This window comes from Bos taurus, chromosome 28 (assembly GCF_002263795.3).
Source record: "Bos taurus isolate L1 Dominette 01449 registration number 42190680 breed Hereford chromosome 28, ARS-UCD2.0, whole genome shotgun sequence".
In the NCBI taxonomy this organism is placed as follows: Eukaryota; Metazoa; Chordata; class Mammalia; order Artiodactyla; family Bovidae; genus Bos; species Bos taurus.
In genome coordinates, this window is record NC_037355.1 from 3185335 (window position 1) to 3205772 (window position 20438).

The following is a 20438-nucleotide window of genomic DNA, read 5'->3' on the forward strand; positions in this document are numbered from 1 at the left end:
AAAATTTAAAGGGAGACATCCCTGGTGATCCAGTGGCCCACTGCAGGGAGCCCAGGTTCAAACCCCAGCCCTGGAACTGTGATCCCCTAGGCTGCATGGTACAACCAAAAATAAATAAATTTTTTTTTAAATAAAAAGAGAAAAGGAAAATAATAATCTTTGCAATTTTTATATAGAATCTATATAATAATCCTTAAAAATGGAAGCTAGTTAACAAATCTATTTTACTCAATACAGTAATATATTTTATATAGCACCAATTTTGAGATTATTTATATTCTAAAATATTGCTTCAACCCTCTAAATCATTAAAAGATGTAGAACTGCCATCTACTCTAGCTGAACAATTATATACAATAATTTGGCCAAAATTCTTCCATTTTTGTGTATCTTATATGTGGGTGGTATTGGTTAGTTCTTATAAGTTATTTTAAACACTAGCATATCATCAAAAATTGTCATTAAAAATAATATGTTCACCAAAGTATTTCTCAAGTACAAGATTATCTAGTCCCCAGAAAAAGAAACATTATTGTATTAAGGCTAAAACTCAGAAATAAAGTCAAGATACATTCAAGGAAAGCTTTCGCTGAAAGGTTAATTTGCTCATCTTTGCAACTCTATTATGTTTACTGTGCAGGCGATGTACTTTCAGAGCCTAGAATATAAAATCACTTATTAGTAAGTTAATACTGTGGTAATGAATTCTGTAAATGTTAATATTAAATATGTAATTCATTTTCTACAATATTCAGATTTTCAAGTTCTGCTAAATTCTCAGGCCACATTATTGTCAACTTAGGATACCTCTAGATGGGTATAAAATTTGAATTCTACTCTTTACAGAAGATAAATTCTCTTATTTGTCAAGCTCTAAATATGAAAACATTCTACAGCTTTGGAGAAAGCCAATGAGATTCCAAATTTACAATAAGGCAACACAAGCTGTGCATAATCCTACAGGAAAAGAAACCCAGATTTTTAAATAGATAAGATTATGCACAGAAATAAAGAGCAATCAATTTCAAGTTTGAAACAGAATTTCAAGAAAGAAGGAAATATCAGAACATATGGTAACTGGTAAATAACTTACCCCTAGCTCCTTAAAGTAGAACATATAATGGAAAAGGAGAGTCACACAGAGAGCTAAAGAAGCAGCTCCAGAATCCTCACAATGAAAAAGAAAGTGAATTACTGAATATGCAATATTTCTGAATGGAAATGGAAATGACCAATCTCTTCCAAGCCCTTCACTGCACAGATGAGAAATGCAAGGGGACTGGGCAAGGGATCAGGTAGATCTCATCATCAGCTATGTTACTTTCAACAGAATTTATAATTGACTGAAGATTGATTGATAATTGATTCCAACAGTAATTGATTGTCTGCAGCAGTAATTAAGCAAAGGAAAAAAGGAAAGATATAAGCATCTGAATGCAGAGTTCCAAAGATTAGCAATGAGAGATAAGAAAGCCTTCCTCAGCAATCAGTGCAAAGAAATAAAGGAAAACAACAGAATGGGAAAGACTAGAGATCTCTTCAAGAAAATTAGAGATAACCAAGGGAACATTTCATGCAAAGACAGGCTCAATAAAGGACAGAAATGGTACGGATCTAACAGAAGCAGAAGACATTAAGAAGAGGTGTCAAGGATACACAGAAGAACTGTACAAAAAAGATCTTCATGACCAAGATAATCATGATGGTGTGATCACTCACCTAGAGCCAGACATCCTGCAATGTGAAGGCAAGTGGGCCTTAGAAAGCATCACTACAAACAAAGCTAGCGGAGGTGATGGAATTCCGGTTGAGCTATTTCAAATCCTGAAAGATGATGCTGTGAAAGTGCTGCACTCAATATGCCAGCAAATTTGGAAAACTCAGCAGTGGCCACAGGACTGGAAAAGGTCAGTTTTCATTACAATCCCAAAGAAACGCAATGCCAAAGAATGCTCAAACTACCGCACAATTGCACTCATCTCACATGCTAGTAAAGTAATGCTCAAAATTCTCCAAGCCAGGCTTCAGCAGTACGTGAACTATGAAATTCCAGATGTTCAAGCTGGTTTTAGAAAAGGCAGAGGAACCAGAGATCAAATTGCCAACATCCGCTGGATCACGGAAAAAGGAAGAGAGTTGCAGAAAAACATCTATTTCTGCTTTATTGACTATGCCAAAGCCTTTGACTGTGTGGATCAAAATAAACTGTGGAAAATTCTGAAAGAGATGGGCATACCAGACCACCTGACCTGCCTCTTGAGAACCTATATGCAAGTCAAGAAGCAACAGTTAGAACTGGACATGGGACAACAGGCTGGTTCCAAACAGGAAAAGGAATATGTCAAGGCTGTATACTGTCACCCTGTTTATTTAACTTATATGCAGAGTACATTGTGAGAAACGCTGGGCTGGATGAAGCACAAGCTGGAATCAAGATTGCTGGGAGAAATATCAATAACCTCAGACATTCAGATGATACCACCCTTATGGCAGAAAGTGAAGAGGAACTAAAAAGCCTCTTGATGAAAGTGAAAGAGGAGACTGAAAAAGTTGGCTTAAAGCTCAACATTCAGAAAACGAAGATCATGGCATCTGATCCCATCACTTCATGGGAAATAGATGGGGAAACAGTGGAAACAATCTCAGACTTTATTTTGGGGGGGTCCAAAATCACTGCAGATGGTGACTGCAGCCATGAAATTAAAAGACACTTACTCCTTGGAAGGTAAGTTATGATCAACCTAGATAGCATATTGAAGAGCAGAGATATTACTTTGCCAACAAAGGTCTGTCTAGTCAAGGCTATGGTTTTTCCAGTGGTCATGTATGGATGTGAGAGTTGGACTGTGAAGAAAGCTGAGCGCCGAAGAATTGATGCTTTTGAACTGTGGTGTTAGAGAAGACTCTTGAGAGTCCCTTGGACTGCAAGGAGATCCAACCAGTCCATTCTAAAGGAGATTAGTCCTGGGTGTTATTTGGAAGGACTTATGTTGAAGCTGAAACTCTAATACTTTGGCCACCTCATGCGAAGAGTTGACTCATTGGAAAAGACTCTGATGCTGGGAGGGATTGGGGGCAGGAGGAGAAGGGGACGACAGAGGATGTGATGGCTGGATAGCATCACTGACTCGATGGACATGAGTTTGAGTGAACTCTGGGAGTTGATGATGGACAGGGAGGCCTGGCGTGCTGCGATTCATGGGGTCGCAAAGAGTCGGACACGGCTGAGTGACTTAACTGAACTGAACTGAGCAGTAATTGAAAATCCGACTGGAGGGAAGGTTACAGTACCTGTCACTAGTGAATAACAAGAGTGGAAGTATTAAACAGCATGTTTGGGAAACGGGTCAGGAAAAAATGGAAACAAATAGTCTCTTTGGTTCCCTCACATCTTCTGAATGTTCTCTTCATTAGTTGAGTTGTGGCAAGGTCCTGAAATAAATCTAAAGCAAAATATTCCTGAGCTGTCCCAATTAGTGCAAGGAAGAAAAACAATCTCATCAGAGTTTCCCTTCATTGATGATATCTTGAGAAAATGCTCACCTCCTAGCCACCCTTCTGGATGGACACCTAAGCAGCTTCTAAGGTAATTAAGCTTGCAAAGAACAGAGCTCACAACACATCTGGTGGAATAGCATGGGGGTGTTTGCTCAGCTCAGTTCTCTGTCGCTTAGTCGTGTACAACTCTATGAAATGCCATGGGCTGTAGCCCGCCAGGCTCCCCGCCCACGAAATTTTCCATTCAATAATACAAGAGTGGGTTGTGATTTTTCCTACTCTAAAGGGTCTTCCCAGATCAGGGATTGAACCCATGTCTTCTGCATCTCCTGCACTAGCAGGCAGATTCTTTACCACTGTGCCAACTGCTGAGCTACCAGCTAACATCGTGAGAGCCTCCTATGTGCCAGGGGCTCTTCTAGGCTACATTTGTGCATTTAAATCTCACAAATTTTGTGAGACTCATCATTCCCACTTTGTAGAAGAGGAAATTAAGGCACAGAGAACAGAATACATTGCAGAGATTTCCCAGGTAAAAGTGGGGTAACTGGGATTTATGCATAGGAAAACTGGTTCAAAGCTCAATCCTCATCACTTGGGGTGAATAGAAACAGAATTTCTACCACTCCCCAACAACCACCTATACTCTTGACAGTGTGGACCCCTACATACCTATTTGTTCATAAAACGTGTTCTGATGTGCCTCAAAATGTCCGGTACTATGTTAGACACTGGAGGGACAAGTAGAATGGAGGAGCTCTAGCTTTAAGGAGGACAGTTGTCTATGAGATGCACATAATACAACAATTATGGGAGAGCAAGTAAATACAGAGTCCCAGAGCAGAGCTATCAAAGGAGTCAGGAGGGAGGCCTCTCAGGGAATGTATCTAAGAGGGAGTGAAGTCTAATGAGTTTAGATTAAGAAATAGGTATTCAGTGAATTAAAAAGGAGCAGTAGGCATAAGAAGGAAAGATATCAAAGACAGACATGAAGGATGCTAAAGTTTTCAGAAAACACTTTCAGCGTGTCTTTTTAAGGTCAGAACAAACTGAACATCTAGGAAATAGTGGGTGATGGGGCTCAAGGCAGAAGATGGCAAGGGAAAGCCCTGCGTGTCACTCAGGTCTGAGTCTTGTCTCTGATACCATGAGCAGAGAGCAGACATGAGTACGTTCAGATTTCAGAAGCACAGCTCTGTAGGTTAACTTTTTTTTTTTTCCTAATTCTGTAATACAACATACACTAAATACCTTAGCAGAATCACTTGACATCTTGCAAATCACTTCATATCTACAGAAGAGCCCAGGACCTTACAATTCTTTGTATTTCCTTCAATAAAGACCACAAATACCTTGCACATAGTATGTCAGCAGACAACCAATAGTGCAGTAAAGGAAAAACACCCTTTGTAAGCTGTTAACTTTTATCGCCTTCTATCCCTTTAGAGCAGCTGCTTGATCTGTTTGCCCCTCTCATGAGTCATCAATGGTAAAGACTGGAGATCTCATCAAGAAAACTAGAGATACCAAGGGAATATTTCATGCAAAGATGGGCACATTAAAGGACAGAAACAGTATGAACCTAACAGAAGCATCAGATATTAAGAAGAAGTGGCAAGAATACACAGGAGAACTACCCAAAAAAGCTCTTAATGACCCAGATAACCACGATGGTATGATCTCTCACCTAGAGCCAGGCATCCTGGAATGTGAAGTCAAGTGGGCCTTAGAAAGCATTACTATGAACAAAGCTAGTGGACGTGATGGAATTCCAGTTGAGCTATTTCAAATTGTAAAATATGATACTGTGAAAGTGCTGCACTCAATAGGCCAGCAAATTTGGAAAACTCAGCAGTGGCCACAGGACTGGAAAAGGTCAGTTTTCATTCCAATCCCAAAAGAAGGCAATGCCAAAGAATGTTCAAACTATCACACAATTGCCATCTCACACGCTAGCAAAGTAATGCTCAAAACTCTCCAAGCCAGGCTTCAATAGTACATGAACTGAGAACTTCCAGATGTTCAAGCTGGATTTAGAAAAGGCAGAGGAACTAGAGGTCAAACTGCCAACATTCATTGGATCATAGAAAAAACATGAGAGTTCCAGAAAATCTACTTCTACTTTATTGACTATGCCAAAGCCTTTGACTGTGTGGATCACAACAAACTGAAAAAGTCTTCATGAGATGGGAATACCAGACCACCTTATCTGCCTCCTGAGAAATCTGTATGCAGGTCAAGAAGCAACAATTAGAACTGGACATGGAACAATGGACTGGTTTCAAATTGGGAAAGGAGATCGTCAAGGATGTATACTGTCACCCTGCTTATTTAACTTATATGCAGAGTACATCATGTGAAATGCCAGGCTGAATGAAGCACAAGCTGGAATCAAGATTGCTGGGAAAAATATCAGTAACCTCAGATATGCAGATGACACCACCCTTATGAAGGAGAAGAGGAACTAAAGAGTCTCTTGATGAAAGTGAAAGAGAAGCGTGAAAAAGCTGGCTTAAAACTCAACATTTAAAAGACTAAGACCATGGCATCTGGTCCCATCATATCATGGCAAATAGATGGGGAAACAATGCAAACAGTGACAGACTTTATTTTCTTGGGCTCCAAAATCACTGCAGATGGTGACTACAGCCAAGAAATTAAAAGATGCTTGCTCCTTGGAAGAAAAGCTATGACCAACCTAGACAGCATATTAAAAAGCAGAGACATTACTTTGCCAACAAAGGTCCATTTAGTCAGAGCTATGTTTTTTCCAGTAGTCATGTATGGATGTGAGCATTGGACCATAAGGAAAGCTAAGCACTGAAGAATTGATGCTTTTGAACTGTGGTGTTGGAGAAGACTCTTGAGAGTCCCTTGGACTGCAAGGAGATCCAACCAGTCCATCCTAAAGGAGATCAGTCCTGAATATTCATTGGAAGGACTGATGCTGAAGCTGAAGCTGAAGCTCCAATACTTTGGCCACCTGATGCAAAGAGCCAACTCATTGGAAAAGACCCTGATCCTGAGAAAGATTGAGGGCAGGAAGAAAGGGGAACCACAGAGGACGAGATAGTTGGATGGCATCATTGACTCAATGGACATAAGTTTTGATCAAACTACAGGAGGTAGTGAAGGACAGGGAAGCCTGGTGTGCTGCAGTCCATGGGGTCATAAACAATCAGACATGACTTAGCAACTGAACAAGAACGGCAAAAGCTCAGTAGGTTAAGAACACAACTTCATTTCACCTCCAAGTCCTGTTGCCCCAGGAAGATAGCGCTAAGTTGTGTCCGACTCTTGTGATCTCATGAACTGTAGCCCACCAGGCTCCTTTGTCCATGGGACTCTCCAGACAAGAATACTGGAGTGGGTTTCCATTTCTTCTCCAGGGAAACTTCCAACTCAGGAATTGAACCCAGGCCTCCCGCATTGTAGGCAGATGCTTTACTGACTGAGCTACACGGAAAGCCACCAAGCGAAGAGTAAAAACAGTGTGTGACCTCTATGGCTTTTTTCACATTCACACCTCAAATTGTAACTGTTTTCCAGATGCCTGCTGGTTTTCACTCTTAAAACTGTCAGAACAGGTTCTCCTTTTTTTTAATTTCTAAAACTAAAATATCTAATTTGTTGCCTCTGAGCTAGGGGGAGTTTCCATAAAATGAAAATGTACTTTCCAGAAGAATTCTGTCTTCCCCTTAACACATAATGGGGAACACCTTGCCAAAATAGCACCCATTTCCCATGCTTCCACAGGGGGACGACTGTGTCTCCCCCTTCCCAACTACCCCGACCCACCCCACCACCCCCTGCAGAGTCACCGCACCAATGTGTTGATAATCCACCTAAGAACATTCAGAGTCTGAGGTAAACTTCAAGGAAGACTAACTAACCTATGTTTCCAGACCACAACCACCTCTTTCTATCTCCCCTTTAACCCCTCTTTTTCTTACTCTGGTCTCTACTGTGGTTGTTTACTTGTCTTGTAAATTGTTGTTTTGTAGGTCTATAATTAACATGTGACTTCACGTCACTTATTGCCTTAGAGTTTAGATGGAATACACTTTTTCCCCAACTCTTTAATATGTCTAAGTCACTCTTATGCAGTTCAAGTTGCTTGTTTTCATGTCTCCATTACTATTCCTTCAAAATTACATCCCCTACCCCTTTCTTTGATCTAACCAATTCTTTTATTACTCTCTGAACTTGTCTATGTCATGACACAGGTGAGTAACCCCTCAAGTACCATCAACCAGGCTACATTACTTCATCACACGTGTTCCCTTGATGTGCCTCTAAATAAAGATGTATCTGAAACTAACAATACACTGTACGAGCAGTCATTGTATAAGGAGCACTATAAAGGACATTCTGAAAGGAGAACCAATAGAAAAAGAATACTCAGTTCCTCAAGTAAGTTTGCAATCCAATTGGGCACTGAGAGGACTGATCAGAGCAGGATCCTGGGGGGAAAGTTTTAAGCCAATTTCAAAGGAGATTAAAACTGGACTGAGTTCAAATCGTACACATTTTCCTGACCTTTGAGAATTTATTTGCATATAATGTAAAGGGTAAGAGAGTACTAATTTTGTTTAATTTTTTCATTATCTAACACTCAGTAACAGATGTGACGTTCTTAATAAATACCGTAATGTATAGGAAGACCCAATGTTAAATTTCCTGAGGTTAATCAATTCCTATCCAAAGCCAGAATTTTCAAAGGTCAAATTTTATTCTATTTACCTTTCAGCTAGTCCATTTACATCAGAAAGATGTTGAGTGTTAGGACAATGCTTTGAAGCACATATTTTATGTGTAACTTCAAAAGCAAAAAATAAGTTAAAAACTAGGCAGTAACCAATTTAACTACCATAAATTAATCTTTAACATAGGAGTAAACATTTTTAGAGACTATAGTTGACATTTGGCTATTCATATACTGTAGCATGTAAACAAATTTACAGTTTAAATAGTATTTCAAATGCCAAAGAATAAAAAAAAATACAGAATACAGACAGTCCTGTTTCTGTCTTATGACATAACTCTTTAGCTAGGGTAGCTTTCAAATCACATTGGTGGTTTAGTCACTAAATCATATTAGACTTGCGACCCCATGGACTGTAGCCCACCAGGCTCCTCTCTCCATGGGATTCTCCAGGTAAGAATACTGGAGTGGGTAGCCATTTCATCCTCCAGGGGATCTTCCCAACCCAGGAATCGAACCCAGGTCTCATGCATTGCAGGCAGATTCTTTACCGACGGAGCTACAAGGGAAGCCCCTCAAATCATATTATTTTTATTAAAATAATCAGTAAGTGGGGTCTAAAGAAAGTAGCTTTGTTTTAAAACTTCCTAACCCATGGGCCTGGGGTGACAGCACCGGAAGGTAGCAGCGGGTCTCTCCCCATGTGCACAGAGAACTCCTGAGCCTTCCACCCCTCCCAGCTAAGAACAGGCATTAGGAATCTTGGGCCTTGTCTAGGGATATGGAGTTCTCAGAATTATTAAGTACAGGGAAAGAGCAAAAGTCAAAACCAATTCAGTGTACTCCAGAGCAGTTGAATGGAGAGAACAGGTGCCTGAAGAAAACAGAGTGAACACACCAGCCACATCACCTCCACGGAGGGACCAACCCTCTGCACTCATCACACCCATCAGTCACAGAGCAAACTGGCCAGAAGCCTCTCACTTCCTCTGCAAGGGCAGCTGACAGACAGACAGACTGCTGTCTAGTAACTAGAAGCAAGGTGCGTTACACGAAAGACAGAGCTGCACATTTTTCAAGAGTAGTGAAGCACTAAAGTTTGAGAAATGGACACAATTTAGCAGAAAGTTAAACATGTATCTTTGATCCACTCAGCTTCAATCTAAGCTTCTAAAACAAATCTTGACATCAGACTCTTATGTATGGTATAAATAGGATAAGTTAAATTTCTCATATAATCATTAGATGATTCTGCCATGAGATGGTATTAAATAGCCATAGGAAAATTACATGCACGAAAGTCTAGATTTTATCATAGTGGAGAGAACATGAGGTACAAAGTCAGACCTCTTGTTCAAATCATGACTCTTACCCTTTATCAATTTTTGACCTAAAGCAAGTTAACTTCTACAAATGTCACTTTCCTATCAGTTAAATATGAATTAATAAAAATGACTTTAAAGGGTTATTATAAGAATTGCCTAAGATAATACAGTAAAATAACAGGTGCACAGTACACAGGTTTCTAGTTTCCCAAATCCCTCTTAGGGCTGTTATTTCAGGTTTTATGAAACAGACACGTATCATCACAGAAAAGAACCCGTCCTCAAGTAAACTAATGACAAAGAGCCAGGGACTCCAAGAGTAAATGATGTCACTACTGAGTGCTTGACTTCAACTGCCTCCCAATTAATTTACTGCATTTTTCAGTTTCTAGATACTTCACTGGCAACAAGGAAATGAGAAGGCATGAAATTTAAATTAGTCTGTTTTGCTTATGAGTTTCCAGACTATAACATCAGGTGTTTTAAAATTACCCAGTTCATCAGGTTTTCCACATACTATTTACTGGCTCAAAGCTCAAGAAAAATGGAAAATCACTATAATTTTATACACACACATGAATATCTACCTTATATTATTCTATATGAAATCTTAATACACAGAGCAACGTTGTATGTGTTGATAGTGTAGAATACTTTTTGTTCGGGTTTTCTTTGGGATTATCAATGTAACAGAGAATTCAATAATATGCACCCTGAAGATAAGAACTAGAAAAATCTAACATATTATCTCAAATTAGATAATTTACAACATAGTCATGACAAAAAACTGCTGCAAGAATAATGAGATATTTTGAGGGCATAAATTTTTCTGATTATTTCTTTTTACTTCTCTTCATTATATTCACTCTTGACTAATCACTAAACTTAGACAGCATCACTGACTCAATGGACATGAATTTGAGCAAACTCCAGGAGATAGAGGACAGGGAAGCCTGGCGTGCTGCAGTCCATGGGGTCACAAAGAGTTGGACGTGACTTAGTGACTGAACAACTACAAGGTAATGTACTTCCAGCTGAGTCCACCAGACCTCTCCAAGTACCCCAGCCTGACAGAGGTCTCTGTTCTTAAAAAAAAAAGAAGCTGGGGAAACCTATTTTATGACATTATTCTTAAGAGTATCTTTACTCTTATCAAAGTGACCTGTCTAGCTATATTTCTGAAAAGCACCAGAGGATTTATAAAATGAAATTTTCAACCAATTTTTATCTCTATTTCTCCTCCAGGAGGAGCAAACTTCCACGTACGCTGCAGGGCTGCTTTTTTTGAAAAGGGGAGTCAATTTATACTTGGAAAAGTTTTCAAAAATCATCAGATTCTTTGATTTTTACAGAGAAGAACACCATATCCCAGATAGTATGCCATCACTAACCAGAAATTGACCTGGGCCTGGAACCTGGGCAAGAGCCATCTAATTTTCTATCTAGACCCCCCCTCCAGAGAACATGCTTCATGCTCGTAATTTATAATACTAAGTTATTTTCAAATTATAGTTGGAAAATATATAAACAAATTTTTAAAATGATTTTATATCCAAAAGAACAACTGCTAACCCCAATTACTATTCCATATAAATGTTTCTTATTTTTTCAGGAGGTGCATTTTGGTGCAAGAAAAAGAAGACATTAGATTTGACTTCTTTAGTAACAGAAGAAGAAAGTTTCTATGGAAATTAAACAGACACTAACTAAAGTTTCATTCACCAAATCAACTTAAGAATATAATTTGATTTTTAAAAAGCTCTGGACATTAAAAAAAATCATATCCATATGATTATTAGTTCAACCAGACACATTTCCACACGACACCTGAATGGCCACTGTTTCCTAGTGGAGCCAGCAGTTGTGGCCCAGCTCTCTGGCTGGATGTGGAATGATATGGGCTCTGAGGAGCTTGTGCCCAGAGCCACTTCAAGGCTGATTTCTTTGGCCAAGTCTGAATGGAACAAAACACCCACCCACCTGCCTGGAGTCTCCTGCAGGCTGAGAAACACAGGTGGCCTAGCTGGCTGGGCAAATGGAAGATAAGGCAGACAAACACGAGAGAAAAGGATTCCACAGCCTAATTAAGTCTTCTTACCTGCTGAGCAGCATCTGAACATTTTTTCGGAGTTTCTAAAACAGCAGATTGAGAGTCTGGGTTGAAAAGGAAGAAGACAGGCAATATGTTAAAGAGCAGATTTTCCCATTTCTTTGATCAGAAAATGAAACTAACTACAATATACCTTCAACCACAATAAGCACCCAAACACCCAGGCTACTTTCCAGCTATACTTCCGTGTTATGAGGACATGACCACTTTTCAGTACATGTAACACACAAGATGACACGCTCATGTCATTAGGTATTTTTAAAATTAGATTAGCACTATGCCCTTCTTTACACATCAGTCATGATTACTTATCTCAATAGCTAGTTTCTATTTTGTGCCAGGAAGTATCTGCTAAGACAGTCACTGCTCATATTATTCTCTTTAAGTCTGTACAGTGATGGAAGTCAACTCCCTAGCCTGGAAGGACGGGGTCCTGGGTACCTTATCTGACTGTTGACAGCTGACCTTGCACTTTCAACAAGAGATAATGTGCCCTCACTAATAGGCACTGAGTGATGGTCATCTGAGACAGAAACTATGGGACTGCAGCTTCTTCATGCTGTAAAACCTAAGGGATAGCTAAGGCTATGTTTCCTTCTGTTTTTTAAGCTAAGGGATGCTTTCTGTGAAGCTCACATGGGAGTTACAAAAATAAAGACATAAGAGAGCCTCCAGGAACTACCAGCAATCGTGGATTGGAGTCTGAGAAGGACTTCTCCTGTCCATGGTTGCATCGCGGTGAGGAACTGAGGCCCAGACACAGCTGGTAGGGAGACAAAGATGAGTCTGTCTCCCCACTGTCCCATTGCTCCCCATCCCAGACTGGCACACAGACCAGATGCCTGACAATACATAGAAGTCACTATGGCGGATACCTCAGACTTTTCTAATTTAGCAGCATTTTAATTCACGTGTGTGACAATGCACAGAAAAAGTAAAAAAAAGACATTCATGGTTTAAATCATACAACGTATTGTTAAACTACATTGAAAGTTCATTTCACTTGGATTGAAGCATGGTCTCCACCTGGGCCCCACGAGCCTCCTTCAGCCTTCTCCTCTCCCGCCACCCCGACCTCTGTGCCATCCCCACCTGCTAAGCACACTCTGGCCACACTAGCCTTCCTGCTGCCCTGTGCATACAGTCCTGCTCCCTCCAGGGGATCTGGGTGTGTGGGGATCTCTGCACACACACCCACCCTCTCCCTGCTCCATGGAGCACCCCGTTCCCTGTTGCTCTCTCCACCAAGTCAATCCTCAAACAAAATGCTATAGAATTCACTTGTTTGCCAACTTATTTCTCTATCTTACCTGACTAAATCAAACTCTATGAAGACAGACACTTTGTAGATTCTTTTCCTTACTGACTCCCCAGCACCTAGAACAGTGCCTGACACACAGTAGATGTGTGAAATATTTGTTGTTGTGGGAGGGGATGAAAGGTGAGACCAAAGGGTGGTGAAACCACGGAAGCAAAGCGGGAGCCCCAGGAGAGCAGGCGCTGGGCAGGGCACAGGTCGCCATGCCATTGCTAGGGCTGCACCTAAGTTCAGGGTACATCTTTCAGAACAAAATCACTGGGAACAGCACGGCATAATCACTCACCAACAGGTATCACTGTGGCAACAATACTAACAAGCAGCTTTAACACACAAGTGTTTTCCCGAATACTATATTTCACTAAGTTAATCAAAAGATTTGTCTCTCATACTGACAGCTCTATTTTGAACTCAACACAAGAGCTGGCCATTTTTGAAGAAAGATATTTAACATCAAAGTGAGGACAGTTAATATTAAAGCAAATCTAGGCTCTAGAACACTTCTGTTTTCTGCTGGTTTTAGTCATCTTCAAATCCTCCAAAACACAACAGACTTGAGACAAGACTCTAGGGCTTTGTAGAAAGGAGGACGTTTTCACTTCCTTGTCTGTCTATGCAAGCGATGCAGGCAGAGCCCACAGAGTCTCCAGGAGGGTCACAAACAGCCCTTTCCCTTAAAGACACATACAGTGTTTCCCAGTTTTGTTTTGTTTTTTAAATAGTCCTATGCCACATGATCTGCTCCAAAAAGCAAACCTCTGGATTCCGATGGTAAAAAGAATGTCACCGCCTCACCAAAACAAAGAACTAGAGAGTGTTATCAATATTCCACTGTTCTGAACACCTACATGTAAACTTTGATCTGAACTGAGTTCATCCTCTCACCCTCACCTCTTTCACTACTTCCTTGAATCAGTGTGTTATGACGCCTAGGAGAAATTTATACGTCAAAATATTCTCTTCCAGATCATAAGCTGGAGCACAGGAGTTCTAGAGGGTCAAGATTTTAAGGTGAAAGAAATGTACAGAATAACTACAAAGTAAGGGGAAACAAATGAGAATAATCAAGAGAAGAAAGAAAAACAAACATCGAGAAGGAAAACAGGAGAGAATAAGAAGGAAAAAGAAGAAGGGGAAGCAAAAGAGCAAAAGGAAGCATGAAAAATCACAAAAGGGCTGTCCACCGAGGGATGACACAGGCTGGGCTGTGCCCAGTGAAGGGCTTCTGAGCACCGGGCCAGTCAGGAGCCTGTGGGCAGGTAGGGGAGAAACCCACCGGGTTCCAGTGTCCTCAGAGTGTGGACCCCTCATGCGAACTACCAGGGCACTGGCCTCCCACCCCTCCTCCCAGAAATGGAGAGCTTTTCAGAACTGCCTTCTGTCAGCCCTGCACCCGCAAACAGTCCCTCTTCATCATCAGGATGGGTGTTTTTGGAGTGACCCAGGGAGAGCTCTCAAGAGCACATCTCAAACTGCCAATTCCTCCATCCACCCTTCCTAAGGATTAAGAAACTCAGTTTAGTTCAGTTCAGCCACTCAGTCATGTCCAACTCTGCCACGCCATGGACTGCAGCACGCCAGGCTTCCCTGTCCATCCCCAACTCCCGGAGCTTACTCAAACTCACATCCTTTGAGTCAGTGAAGCCATCCAACTAGAAGTCTATGAAACTAGACTGATTTTAAAAAAACATTACTGTCTGAAGTAGAGTGGGAGAAAGAACATTCCTGACAAAAATTTAAATGCTCCATTTTGAAAAAAAAAAAACAAACAAACAGAAACCTCACAAAAATTTCTGGGCACTCCAGAATTCCAAATATGCTTCAAAAATGATCTCTTTATCATCACAAATAAGCCAGTGACTTACAAAACACACTTGGATGAGGTTTACATTTGTAGAGAGGACAGGAAGAAAAAGGGTAGGATATGCTAGGAATGGAACAAATCAAATACCCTTCAAAATACAGAAAATACAGCTTCTGAAAATGAACTAAGCAGTCTCTCAAAACTTTTACATTTTAATGAAAAATGTGCTTATATAAAATTACTAAATTATAGCTTCTTTAATGATCAATTTGATTCAAATCTAATCAATTTAATCTAAAGAAAATTCATTAAATTTAATTTAAATACCATGACTTATGATTAGCAGCCTAACCAATGGTAGATGTCTTTACTCTGGTATGCCATATCCTTACACAAATGAAGGTGGGGTTAAAAATGTAATTTCCCTAAAAGGGGTCAACCCTGTATTCTGTTTATTTGATTATTTAATAATCTGGATCTGCCCCTCGATTCCAACAAAGGACGTCCACACAGAGGCATTAGCCTGCATATATGAGGGGAAAATGCGAGCTGATTTAAAAAAACAAATAAATAAATAAAACTGAACATGGAGAATCATCTCCAGGAGACATGGTTGATCTGCTTGAGAGCATTTTATTCCTGAGTCAGGTGGCAGGTTGAGAGATAAACATCATCAACCCCGCCCCCCACCACCCCCCAAGCCCCTTCCAGAATCTCTGCTTTTCCTCAAGTGAACATGGATTAAAGCATCAGGAAAAACCTGGAAATGAATTGAGAATGCACTTCACACTATATTTCATCCCACAGAAGCTCCTTTATTTAGAAGCCGTAGAAATACTTCTTTTGGATACTAGAGGACAGAAGAGTTGTCCTTCTGAGATTATTGCTTTTCATCTCACAGACACAGGGCATGATCCAGCTGTGTCCCCACTTCTCTTTCTACCTTAAACCTGAGGGATAAATGCCAACCACCTTTAAAAACTGCAAGTCCTTCTGAAAGTCATTTCAGCATGCTGGTTCACCTCAGTGCTATATACTCAATTCCTTTCAATCTAATCTATTTCCCTCCATCATCTTTTTGTACACCTCACATATTCATAAGCTGCTCAGCTATCTTTTTGGAGCCAAGGTGGATTACCATTCTTTCAGCCAGCAAGTAAACCCAGGTTTTAGGATTCCTATACAAAAAGTTTGTCACGTTTCTACCAGCTGTCCTTCCATGTTTTCCTCCAGAATTTTCTGTGCCCAAATTGCTTTTCTAAAATCAGTCTTCTGTTCAATCTCTTGACCATTCACATTTTTAAGGAAAGATAATGGACCTGGACTTCCCTGGTGTTTCAGTGGTTAAGAATCCACTTGCTAATGCTGGGGACAGGAGTTCGATCCCTGGTTCAGGAAGATTCCACATTCCAAGGGACAGCTAAGTCCACAAGCTGCAACGACTGAAGCCGGAGTGCCTACAGCCCATGCTCCACAAGAGAAGCCACTGCAGCGAGAAGCCCCAGGGCCACAGCCAGAGAAAGTCTGCATGTAGCAACAAAGACCCAGCCTGGCCAGAAATAAATAAATAAAATTTTTTTTTATGGGTAGATATTATAATTTAATTCAGATAATACAGAACTTCTTATGGTTTTTAAAAGAATTTCTTGAAACAAAGAAAGAAAGGGACTTTCCTGGTGGTCCAGTGGCTAAGATTCTGTGCTCCCACTGCAGGGGGCCCAGGTTTGATCCCTGGTTGGGGAACTAAAGATCCCACATGTGGCAATGAAGATCCTATGTGCTGCAACTAAGACCAGGAACAGCCAAATAAATATATATATTTAATTGTTTTAAAAGGAAGATAACGGCCTTGATTTTCCAAAGATGCACCAACAATGATCAAATCACTCTTCACACCTTGAATCTGTTCTCCACAAATTCAAAACTAAAACCAAGTCTCTCTTTGTGTAAATCTATCAAGTAACCTTTGAAGCTTGCTGATGATCCCCTAAAATGGTCCTTGGGCTCTTTCAGCACACACAGAATTCCATCAAATATAATATTGCATTCATGTGCTGAGTAGATATTTTATTAATATTTATATCTTTTTCAACAAAAGATCTTCATTTATTCACTCAATATTTAAGTATATACTGCATCCAAAGGTCTTGAAATGTTGGGAGTCTACACAGAAGACAGATGGCAAATACAGATCAGTTCCCAACCTAAATAATTCAAATGATAGAGATATGAATAAAATGCCAGGAGGCTCCAGAAGAACCACCGTGGTGGGGGTGGGTTGCATCAAATAAGTAAAGGAAAATGAAGAGAGAGAAGATAAGGAGAAAAAATAACTGAAAAGGACCTCTTCTTATTAACGTTTCTGCTACAAACTTCTGGAGCAAGCACAATCCTCTCTAACTTCCTTTCCAGCCTGTCCTTCTAGGAGACTTCACTCTATGGACTTCAGATGATCAGCCTCAGCACCTCAGGCTCCTCTGTGAAGGCAACACAAAGACACGGTAGGAGCCAAAGATCCCCAAGAACCCACAACCCCTGAGGCCTCACTGCAGCCTCTGCACCTAGATTCATATAGAGGAAGGTCCGTTTCTTCACCACTAGATGAAGGTGGAGAAAGCCAGTTTCACAAAATGGATTGTGGAAAAACAGAAGTGTGGTCCCCGAGAAAGGCAGAAAAGGCAGCACCACGAATCTGAATTAGCCTGCCATGCGGATTAGTGGGGCTTCCCAGGTGGCACTAGTGGTAAAGAATCCGCCTGCCAATGCAGGAGACAAGGGGACCCCAGTTTGATCCTTGGGTTGGGAAGAGGGCAATGGAAACCTACTCCAGTATTCTTGCCTGGAGAATCCCTTGGACAGAGGAGACTGGGGGATACAGTCCGTAAGTTCACAAAGAGTCAGACACAACTGAAGTGACTTAGCATGCACACATGGGGATTAGTAACCAGTGTAAAGAAGAGCCAAAAGGTAAAAAAATGTCAAAGAAAAACCAAGTTGTCAATTTTCTAAGATGGAATCATAAGTCTTTCTTCTTCAGAAAGAAAAATAATCAGTGAATTCTTTTATTTTAAAACAAAGCTGAAAGGGACCACATGCTGCAAACAGCAATTTTAGCTGTGAAGTCACTACACACAGACCACAGTCAAGTGCACTGGAAATAGTTTGTCACTATTAATAATCACATTATCAATATTTGCAATTAATATCTATTTTTCAAAAAATGTAGGGTCTATGCATGGTTTTCACTGTGTTACTGATATCCTCACCTGCCTGCTTATGACAGGGAGGGTGAATGGTCGCAGAATGAGAATGCCCTGCAGAATCCTGCAGAATCACAGTAGGAAAAGTTTAGGAAGGGCCATTAGGCCATTTTGGACAAAACAGTTATTGGGCTCTTGGGTTTATTAACAGATCAGCTGGATAAAAATAAGTCACTACATTAAACTATTTTCTACTTATCTCCATCATCCTCTTTAAGACTACACATTTTAAAAGGAGACAGGTTGTTATATTAAAAATTGCTACTCTGGCATTTTACAAGTTATATCGAAAAAGGAAAAATTAGTTTGCAAACTTCTTGGCCTCAATTCCAACTATCATCTCTTACCAAACTAAAATTCATATTATCACTAATTAACTTTCTGTCTAGCATTCCTCCAGTTTACAAAAAAAAAAAAAATTAGTAACATAAAATGTTTCATAACTTTTTAAAACTGCCCTAAAATTTTAGAGGATAATATAAATGTTTCAGTTAAAGTTGAGAAGTTCACCCTAGGGATGAAAAAAAAAAAATGAAAACATCACCCTAATCACTGGTGTAAAACACAAGATATGAACGACTGTTAAAATATGTCTCAATGAAATTGACTGATTCTACTGTAGCTACACCTAGCTATTTCCTAACCGGTAAGTAACTTCCAGAAAAACATCAACTTTTGCTTTATTGACTACACCATAGCCTTTGACTGTGTGGATCACAACAAACTGTGGAAAATTATTAAAGAAATGGGAATACCAGACCACCTTACCTGCCTCCTGAGAAATCTTATGCAGGTCAAGAAGCAACAGTAAGAACTGGACATGGAACAACAGACTGGTTCCAAATTGGGAAAGGAGTATGTCAAGGCTATATATTATCACCCTGCTTATTTAACTTATATATAGAGTACATCATGTGAAATGCCAGGCTGGATGATGCACGAGTTGGAATCAAGATTTCTGGGAAAAATATCAGTAACCTCAGATATGCAGATGACACCATCCTTATGGCAGAAAGAGAAGAACTAAAGAGCCTTTTGATGAAAGTGAAAGAAGAGAGTGAAAAAGCTGGCTCAAAATTCAACATTCAGAAAACTAAGACCATGGCATCTGGTCCCATCACTTCATGGCAAATAGATGGGGAAACAATGGAAACAGTGACAGACTTTATTATCTTGGGCTCCAAAATCACTGCAGATGGGGACTGCAGCCATGAAATTAAAAGACACTTTCTCCTTAGAAGAAAAGATGACCAACCTAGACAGCATACTAAAAACCAGAGACATTACTTTGCTGACAAAGGTCTGTCTAATCAGAGTTATGGTTTTTCCAGCAGTCATATATGGATATGAGCGTTGGACTAGAAGGAAAGCTGAGCACTGAAGAATTGATGCCTTTGAACTGTGGTGTTGGAGAGGACTCTTGAGAGTCCCTTGGACTGCAAGGAGATGCAGCCAGTCCATCCTAAAGGAAATCAGTCCTGAATGTTCATTGGAAGGACTGATGCTGAAGCTGAAACTCCAATACTTTGGCCACCTGATGCAAAGAACTGACTCATTTGAAAAGATCCTGATGCTGGGAAAGATTGAGGGAAGGAGGAGAAGGGGATGACAGACGATGAGATGGTTGGATGGCATCATCGACTCAATGGACATGAGCTTGAGCAAGCTCTGGGAGTTGGTGATGGACAGGGAAGTCTGGCATGCTGCAGTCCATGGGGTCACAAAGAGTTGGACACGACCGAGCAACTGAACTGAAGTAACTTTTGACATAAACAAATAAAAGTGTATTTAATAGGATAAATACATTAAGTTATATAATTTTCCCTTTAAAACTAAATTGTTTTACATGCTCGTTTTTTTCAGGTGTTACATAAGCACCCTCTCATCTCTGAAGATCTACCTTGGCCCTTGATCAACTGTTCTCTGTACCCAAAGAAAGTCAAAGCCCTACATAGAACATGTTTCTTATGTCACACCTCTTGTTTGTGGTTCATTTCAGAGAGTATAGTCCATCAAGTAAACACTAAGCACTGTTTCAAAAGCATGGGCCTTTAAAAAGGGGTACACAAGGTTGCGTGTGGGCCGCCAATCAGTGCCTCAGTGCAAAGAAAGAAGAAGTAAATGCATCACTTCGGGATGAGGAGAAAAACAGAGGCTGTGAGCAGGAGGCCCCCTCTGCAGATCTTTGGACAGGAGTCTGAAATAAAGTCACTGAGGGTGTGGGCCATTGTTGGCTTTACAGGGACTCATGAGGAATATAATGACTGCATTCTGGATGCTAATCTATGCTTTAACACTTAGATAATTCTCAAAGTATCCATATGCAGTAGGTGTTATCCTTACTACCATTTAACAGGTGCAGAAAACAAGGACAGAAGTTAGGAAACTTGCCCGAGGTTACAAGCTGATACACAGCAG

The 20438-nt window shown here is 40.4% G+C and overlaps 1 protein-coding gene and 1 long non-coding RNA gene across 2 annotated transcripts in view; one reads left to right on the forward strand and one right to left on the reverse strand.

Annotated features, from left to right (window-relative positions):
* The window catches only part of LOC614741 (formin-2), a 357851-nt gene that overhangs the window by 233376 nt on the left and 104037 nt on the right, over positions 1–20438 (reverse strand). Inside the window, exon 5 of the mRNA XM_059882644.1 lies at positions 11627–11682. Within this exon, the coding sequence (XP_059738627.1) occupies positions 11627–11682 (56 nt within the window). The remainder of the gene's footprint in view (positions 1–11626; positions 11683–20438) is intronic.
* LOC132344114 (uncharacterized) lies at positions 13694–19995 on the forward strand. Its single transcript, XR_009493227.1, has 2 exons — positions 13694–14215; positions 19884–19995. It is a non-coding gene; the product is annotated as an uncharacterized lncRNA (long non-coding RNA).